The 9,320-nt window shown below is 49.3% G+C and overlaps 1 protein-coding gene across 1 annotated transcript; it reads right to left on the minus strand.

Annotated features, from left to right (window-relative positions):
- Window positions 1-586: 586 nt before the first annotated feature.
- Window positions 587-9,048, minus strand: NFILZ (NFIL3 like basic leucine zipper). The gene has a single exon (XM_082381977.1). It carries the CDS (start codon window positions 3,365-3,367, stop codon window positions 2,504-2,506), a length of 864 nt encoding a protein of 287 aa, XP_082238103.1. The 5' UTR covers window positions 3,368-9,048; the 3' UTR covers window positions 587-2,503.
- Window positions 9,049-9,320: the final 272 nt, after the last annotated feature.

Below are 9,320 nucleotides of genomic sequence, written 5' to 3' on the forward strand. Positions count from 1 at the left end.
GGGTCTTAGTTGCGGCACGCGGGATCTTCATTGAGGCACTCGGGATCTTTCATTGCAGTGCGCAGTCTTCTCTCTAGCTGCGGTGCAAGGGCTTCTCTCTAGTGGTGGTGTGCGGGTTTTTCTCTCTGTAGTTGTGGCACGCAGGCTCCAGAGCACATGTGCTCTGTAGTTTTGCAGCACGCGGGATCTCTAGTTGAGGTGGGCGGGCTCAGTAGTTGTGGGGCCTGGGCTTGGTTACCCCGCAGCATGTGGGATCTTAGTTCCCCGACCAAGGATCGAACCTGCGTCCCCTGCATTGGAAGGTGCATTCTTTACCACTGGACCACCGGGGAAGTCCCTCTGTGGCATCTTTGTGTTGAGAACTGGCTCCTCTGCACCCCCAGTCTACCCCCTCCCATCTGTGGGTGCTGGCTGAGGAGGGACAGGCCAGAGTTGCCTCCTCCAGGCAGCCCTCCTTCCTGCCTCCCAAGGACATTCTTGGGAGATGTAAGTCTCCAATCCCAGCCCAAAGGTGGGAGAGAAGGCAGGGCATTGGACGCCCCCCCACCCTCACTCAGGGGCGCAGCTGAGCTGGCAGCGCAGGTCCTCAGAAGGGCAGGTGCCCACCAAGGCCCCCATGGCTGATTGCTGCAGCTGTGACAAGCAGGATGGCAGGCCTGGCTGGGTCCTTGTTCTCTGCTCCCGCTGGAGGGCTGAGAATGGGTGAGGGACCAGAACAAGGGGTGAACAGGCAGAGGAGGGCCAGGCCGTGATGTGTAGGGTGCCCTGTGCTGCGACTGTGATAAACCTGGGCTGGCTGAGAACTAGCCCAGCCTCTGAACCTCGTAAGGGCAGCAGGGGGTAGGGTGCACCCGTGGCCCAATGACTTGGCTGACCAAGGACATCCAGTGCTCAGCGATTGCACCAGCCCAGAGGCATACCCCATCCCCAGCTCTCCCCACAATTGGAGCTGGGATCTTTTTTTAACCAGAATCTAACAAATGCTCTGAAATGATTTAAAAAAAAAAAAAAAAAAAGGGTTCTGAGTGAGGACTGATGAGGGAGGGGGTTTTGGTGAGCTCTGGGGGCTCCAGGGTACCTGGAGAGTGGTCTTTTCTCCCATCCAGCTGGGACTGTGTATGCTGGGGCTGAGAGGTCTTCAGGGGCACAAGCAGCTGGGGACAGAGAGAAAACTGACCCCCCTTCAGATATTTCTGGCCTGTTCCAGTGGCTCAAGGCCCTGATCCAACACACAGAGAAAGCCATCTGAACTGGGTAAGTCTGATCCCCAAACTGGGTGGTAAGCAAGCACCCCAAGGGGACCCTAAGAAATGAGGGGTCAGGGCTTCCCTGGTGGCGCAGTGGTTGAGAGTCTGCCTGCCAATGCAGGGGACACGGGTTCGAGCCCTGGTCTGGGAAGATCCCACATGCCGCGGAGCGACTAGGCTCGTGAGCCACAATTACTGAGGCTGCGCGTCTGGAGCCTGTGCTCCGCAACAAGAGAGGCCACGATAATGAGAGGCCCGCGCACCGCGATGAAGAGTGGCCCCCACTTGCCGCAACTAGAGAAAGCCCTCGCACAAGAACGAAGACCCAACACAGCCATAAATAAATAAATAAATAAACCCAAAGTTTTAAAAAAAAGAAAAAAAAGAAAAAGAAATGAGGGGTCAGACATCTTGAGATGGTACCTCCTCCTTCAGAATGGCCCTCAGTATGTCTGTTCCCAGCCCCCACCATCCCCCCTAGAACAGGAACCCCAAAGCCAGGAAGGTGTCCTCATGCTTGTTACTAAGCTGGGCACTATGAATTGTAAATAAATGAGTGAGAGAATGAATGAATGACCAAATGAGCACATGAATGAGTGATTAAATGAATAAAAGAATCGACAAATGGATAGACTTATGGGTAGACAGATAAATGGATGAATGGATAGGTGTATAGATTCATAGCAAAGTGGTGGGGAGGATGGATCGATAGACCGAAGGAAGGAAGGAACGAATGAACAAATGAACAAATGAACAAAGGAACGAAGGAAGGAAGGAAGGAAGGGAGAATGGTTGTGTGAGTTGATGTGGTTAGATGGCTGAGTGGTTAGATGGATGAATAGATAGATGGAAGGAAGGATGGGTGGATGGAAGGATGGGTGGATGGATAGATGGATGGATGGAAGGAAGGATGGATGGAAGGGTGGATGGATGGATGGATGGATGGATAAATTAGTAGATGGGTGGGTGGATGGATGGATGAATGGAAGAAGGAAGAAAAAGTGACTACCCAAAACAAATATTTTAGGCAGGATAGGAGCCATGGTATGATCCAAGGTACCCCAGCCTCTCCTCTTAAAGGTCTGGTCTGGACACTAAGAAGTGGACCCTCCCCCCAGCCAGGGCACCCCCTGCCTCCCACAGGCTTTTCCCAGTCTTGGGAGCTGGGTCAAGGCCAAGCCACTCATACCCCCAGACAAACCCACAATCAGTCCCCACTGCACCCTTGCAGGCCTGGCCTTGCCCAGGAGAAGCTTTCAGATGGGGGCCCAGCCACACCCCCAGCCCCAAGGTACTCTGCCTGAGGCTCGGGACTTGATACGCAATTTGTGGGGCAGGGAGGGCTGAGCCAGATCCTCTGGATCATTCCCAGGGACCTGGCAGGCCACCCCAGGAGGCAACCCCATGGGATCAGCACTGGGTGTCAGCAACACATCTGAGCACCCCGAGGCCCGGCAACCAGTGGGTATGGGTGACCACAGCCCCCAGCAGGGCCTGAGCTCTGGTCTGGGCCCCTCGTGTCTATCCAGGGGGTGACAGCTGAAGAAGGCGGCTGGAAGAGCGCTCTGCAAGGCCATGTCCATTCTCTTGGGGGTAGGGGGTGCAGGGTCCTGGGGGGACCTGGGGGAAGTGGCCAGGCCAGTCCACCTGGGAGCCGCCAGGTAGCCCCAGCATCTTGGAACCCCAGCGTCCAAGGAACACGGTCTCAAGAGGCAGCCATGGGAGCCGGGTAGAGAGGGGAGCTGTTCAGCCCCAGGGTGGGGGCCTCCAGCCCAGGGGCCCTCCCACAGCAGAGTGGGCAGGGTCCAGGTACCACCAATGGGGGGCAGGAGGCCAAAGCGGTGCTTGAGAGCCCGTAGCTCAGCCCTGAGCAGAGCGTTCTCCTCGAGCAAGGCGTCCAGCCTGCCCTCGAGGGCCGCGTCCTGGAGACGTCGCTTCTCCCGGGATCTCTTGGCCGCTTCGTTGTTCTTCCTCCGCTTCTCCCAGTAAACCGTATCCTTCTTCTCTTCTGGCATGAACTCCCGCTGCCGACGCACGGCCGTACCCCGGCCCCTCGGTCCCCTCAGGGCTTTGCCACAACCCCGGGGTACATCTAGCGGGACCAAGAGACCCACATCCATGGCTGCCTGGGGACCCTGGGGAGGAGAAAAGAGTTCTTGGGCTGGAGGCAGGAGGCTGACCTGGGTGACTCCTCCCTCTAATTTATCCTGTGTCTCCACCGTCCCCAGGGGGAGGGGCGCGGGTGGAGTGGGAATTGGGCTGGAGACCAGGGTGGAAGCAGAAAGGGGTGTAGCAGGGAGAGTGAGGGCCTGGTGGGATGGTTTAGTGCCTGGTGGAGAAGTGGGTGAGGCTGCAGAGAGAGGTTGGTTGACTGGGATAATGCTTAAAAGCAGACCACAGTCGTCATGGAGAGCTGCTCGGGTACCATATCCTCAGGAGGATGCAAGCTCCTTTCCAGGAGTTCTTACCACTGAGAAGGTCAGCAGACAAGCCAAGGGCTCAGTTCAATCTGAGCTCCAGGGTAAGATTCTTGGAGACCCAGAGAGACATAGGAGGAAAGCTGAACCTAGAAAAAGAGAATGTGTGCCCATGGAGTTAAACTGAGCCAAGGTGGGGTCAGAAGATAAGCTACTACTCATCTGAAAAAAGCCAAGGTTGTACACCAAGATGTCCTCCATCTGTGGCCAAAATTTTGCACCTGCCCAGCCACCCTACCTATATATTCATAAGGTCTTCTATTCGCCCACCCACTCACTCGTCTGTCCATCCCTCTACCCACCTACCTAACCAACTCACATTCCATCCATTCATCCATTAATCCACCCATCCATCATCTATTTATCCATCCATTCACTCCTTCAAACACCCATCCATCCCCCACCTGATTGTACAATCCTCTGTCCATCTCCCACCCACCCACTCATCCATCTAACTGTCCATTCATTCACTGATAGCTTCATTTTAAAAATAATATTGTGCCTACAGGTAAAAGAAAAAATAGACAGGGAATTCCCTGGTGGTCCAGTGGTTAGGACTCAGCGCTTTCACTGCTGTGGACCTGGGTTCAATCCCTGGTCAGGGAACTAAGATCCCACAAGCCGCGCAGCATGGCCTAAAAAAGAAAAGAAAAGAAAGAAAAAATAGACAAATTGAACTTTATGAAAGTTTTTAAATTTTGTGCATCAAAAGACACTATCTACAGAGTAAAAAGGCAACCCACAGAATGGGAGAAAATATTTGCAAATTACATATCTGATATAATACCCAGATTATATAGGGATTAATATCCAGAATACATAGAAATCTCTTAAAACTCAACAACAAAAACCAAACAACCCAATTCAAGAATGAGCAAAAGACCTGAGTAAACATTTCTCCAAAGAAGCTATATAAATGGCCAAAAAGCACATGAAAAGATGTTCAGTGTCACTAATAATTAGGGGAACTGTAAATCAAAACCACAATGAGATACCACCTCACACCTCTTTGGATGGCTACTATCAAAACAACAGAAAATAGCAAGGGTTGGCCAAGATGTGGAGAAACTGGAACCTTTATGAACTGTTTGTGGGAATGTAAAAAATGGTGTAGCCATTGTGGGAAACAGTATGATGGTTCCTCAAAAAAAATTAAAAATAGGATTACCATATGATCCAGCAATTCCACTTCTGGATATATACCCAACAGAACTGAAAGCATGGTCTCAAAGAAATATTTGTACACCCATGTTCGTAGCAGCATCATTCACAGTAGCCAAAAGGTGGAAGCAACCCAAGTGTCCATCAACAGATGAATGGATAGGCAAAATGTGGCCCATCCATACAGTAGGATATTATTCAGCCTTAAAAAGGAAGGAAATTCTGACACATGCTACAACGTGGATGAAAGTTAAGGACGTTATTTCATTGAGCAATGAAATAAGCCAGTGACAAAAGGACAAATACTGTATGATTTCATTTATAGGAGGTTATAGAGTAGTCAAAGCCATAAAGACAGAAAGTATAATGGTGGTTGCCAGGGGCTGGGGAGGGGAATGGGGAGTTAGCATTTAATGGATACAGAATTTCAGTTTTAGAAGATGAGAAGAGTTATGAAGATGGATGGTGGTGATGGTTGCACGATACATGTCATGTGCATGTATTAAATACCACTGAACTGTACACTTAAAAATGGTTAAGATGGTAAATTTTACATTATGTGTATTTTACCACACTAAGAATATTTTAATAATAATAATATTGTACCTTTACTAAGTGCCAGGCATCTTTCCATCCACATATTCATTCATTGGTCCCTTCACTCATCCACCTTCTATTCTTCCATTCAACCAACAGATCCTTCCTATGTGCCAATCAACCTTCCACAAATCCATTCATTCATCTATATATCCCTCCATGAGTCCATCCAACCATTCAACCAACAAAAAGCAATTGACAAGAACTTCCCACATGACAAGTGTTGAAGAACCAGAATATTAAGAATAGGAGCAGATAAAAGAAGCAAAGTCATTAGATTCTCAACTCCTAGGCTGGAGCTCAGAAAAGAGGCCCAGGGCCCCAGGGATACCCACCCCCCAAGGATGGGGGACCACCTCCTTTGCCACAGCCCATTTTCCCACATTGGTTTTCCTGAAAATCCTCACACAAAGGTCTGATTCTACCGACCACCTGGGTTCCCTGCACCTAGGATGTCATCACCTTCTGTGACTCTGATGCAAAACAGGTGGAGAGAAAAACCAGAGCGGGACTTCCCTGGTGGCACAGTGGATAAGACTCCATGCTCCCAATGCAGGAGGCCTGGGTTTGATCCCCGGTCAGGAAACTAGATCCCACATGCGTATCGCAACTAAGAGTTCGAATGCCACAACTAAGGAGCCCGCCTGCTGCAACTAAGACCCAGTGCAACCAAGTAAATAAATAAATATTTTTTAAAAATAAAGAAAAAGGAAAAACTAGAGCAAGGTGTGAGGCTTCTGCTTGAGAACTCAGAACGGGCTCCAGAGAAAAGTGGACATTGAGGGCTGGCATCTTTGTTCTGAAAAACCATTGACTAACCTCCATGAGGGCAGGTATGTGTCTTTTTTTGTCTACCAATGTATCCCTGTGCCTGGCATTGGGCTCATAGACAGTAGTTGGTAAATAAACATTTGTTGAATGAGTGAATAGACACATAGACGAATGAAAACCGAACCTTGTTCATACATAGAGAATGTTTGGCCCTCCTCCTCCTAAAACTATGAAACACACCTCATCACCCTGTTTGCTTTGGCCACCAGGAAACTCGGCATTCTGTTTTGAGATGAACTCTGGTAGCTTTCTTGAATTGGGAATGTAGTTTTTCTTCTCCAATATTATTGTTTGAATTTAGTCTTATTTTGTGCTAACAGCTCTTGGCTTTAGTGTCTGTGTCTGCATAAGCTAATGCAGGTCATGTCTGAAAAAGGGTAGAGACATAAACGGTCAAATAACAACACTCCTAGGAATTCTGACTGTGATCCTAGGTCCACATTTCCCAAAGTATATTCTCAAGAACCCCAGTAGCAACAGTGTTCTGCCCCCTCCCAGAAAAAAGATACAAATACATTTGAGAAATATTGCATTCCTTGTTCCGTATATGAAAATCACAAAGATATGAGAATCATTTAAGGCTCTGAGAAGTCCTGCAAAAAAAGTTTAACTTGTGTTTGACTTGGAAGTTCTCAAATGTATTTGGCCACAAAATATCGACTTCACAAAACACCTTGGGATGCATATTTACTCATTCACGCATACAACACTGTGTCAGGCTCTAAGGTGGTTACTGGTACAGCAGAGGAAAATTAAACAGCCTCCCTGCCCTCCTCACAAAGCCAGGAGTTGATGGGTGTCAAGGGCACATCCCAAGGGCCAGCTGGACTGGAAAGGGAGGAGGACACAGCCTAGGAGTCCTGTAAGGCCGAGTCAAAGCCAGCAGATGCCCAGGGAGGAAGGCAGTGCATGGGCTAGAGGCCAGCTAGAGCAGGAACAGGAGGCTCTCATGCCAAGCCCATGAGGCAGACAAGGGCTCAGCCTCACAGCGCCCTGCCCAAGTCCCTCCTCTCTGTGGCTCAGCCTGAGCCGCCCCTAACCACCACCCCGACACCTCCACAGGAACCCAGAGGGAGATGGGGAGGTAGATAGCTCAGCTGCCCGAGTTTATTTAGAGAAGATGCAGCAAGTGCTGGGCTGGGCCTTCCTGTGGTCGTGGCATCAGTGGAGGGTGGGCAAGACAGGGGACAGTCCTTGTGAAGCGGCTGGTGGGGGATGAGGAAAGTGGAAAAAGGTCTCCCTCAGAGATGGCCCAGCACAACTCCACCCCAGCCCCATCAGCCTCTGCTGCCTCCCTGACTGGTGGTAATCAAAGCCCTTCTTGGTTCCCCTGAGTGATGCGGAACTCATTCACTAAAGCCAACAGCTTACGAGGCTGGGTGACCTCTCATGGTCAAGAAGGTCTTCCTGAAAAATACCATATGTTATCACTTACATGTGGAATCTAAGATATGACACAAATGAACCTATCTACAAAACAGAAACAGACTCACAGACATAGAGAACAGGTTTGTGGTTGCCAAGGGGGGTGGGCGAGGGAAGAGTTGGGAGTTTGGGATGAACAGATGCAAACTATTATATATATATAGGATGAATAAACAACAAGATCCTACTCTATAGCACAGGGAACTATATTCAATATCCTGTGACAAACCATAATGGAAAAGAAATATGAAAAAGAATTATATATATATGTATATATATATGTAACTAAGTCATTTTGCTGTACAGCAGAAATTAAACACAACATTATAAATCAACTATACTTCAATAAAATGTTGAAGGAGAAGGAGAAGGAGAAGAAGAAGAAGGGGGAGGAGGAGGGGAAGTGGAAGGAGAGGGAGAGGGAGAAGGAGAAGGAGAAAGAGGAGAAGGAGAAGGAGGAGAAGGAGATGGTCTTCCTGGAATGGAGCAAAATCCACCTTCACTAGACTTTTCCCTGTTAGAATGCATTCTCTCTGTGAGTCCATGAAAAACTTCTCCTCTCTCTGGCCCCTAAGACACTTTGAGGATTTGACAGATCAATGATCATATCCCTCCATTCCTATTCCAGTCTCTAAGGAAAGCGGTAATATTTACTGAGCACCTGCTATGTTCCAGGCACATGCAAAGTCTCACTCTGTACTCACCACCACTCAAAGAGAAATGTTCAGTCATTACCCTCATTTGACAGATGAAAAAACAGATGAAAGGTCAAGTGACCTGCCTAAGTCAACACAGCCAGAATCCAAGTGCAACAGACCCTAGAGCCCACACTTTATTTAACACACCAGCTAAACCTTCCCAGCTTTTCCCCACTTCTTTCACTGAGAACACAGTTTTGAGTTCATTTAGCACCTCTGAAGAATAGACGTCAGTGTCCACCGAGGGAAAAGGGGTCCAGAAGCTGAATAGCTAACAATAGGGCAGGGCTGAGATGAACACCTGAGCTGTCAGGATGATGTACAGGATGGACAGAGTGAAGACGCCTCTAATTGGGCTCAGATTCTCCTTCCCAAATGAGTGTGTGTGGGTGAGTCCCATCACTCCTCTGAGTCTCCAATCCCTCATCTAAAATGAGGGGAATAGCAGTACCTACTTCACCGGTTCTGTAAAGAATGAGATCATATGTGTTAAGAGCCAGTACAGGACTTCCCTGGTGGTGCAGAGGTTAAGAATCTGCCTGCCAATGCAGGGGACACGGGTTGGATCACTGGTCCGGGAAGACGCCACATGCCGCGGAGCAACTAAGTCCCTGCGCCACAACTACTGAGCCTGCGCTCTAGAGCCCATGAGCCACAACTACTGAAGCCTGCGCACTCTAGGGCCCGCGTACTGCAACTACTGAAGCCCACGTGCCTAGAGCCCGTGATCCACAGTAAGAGAAGCCGCCGCAATGAGAAGCCCGCGCACCACAACGAAGAGTAGCCCCCCACTCGCTGCAACTACAGAAAGCCTGCGCTCAGCAACGAAGACCCAACACAACCTAAATAAATAAATAAATAGAAAGACCCAGTACACAATAATA

This window comes from Balaenoptera borealis (assembly GCF_965194805.1).
Source record: "Balaenoptera borealis genome assembly, chromosome: 2".
In the NCBI taxonomy this organism is placed as follows: Eukaryota; Metazoa; Chordata; class Mammalia; order Artiodactyla; family Balaenopteridae; genus Balaenoptera; species Balaenoptera borealis.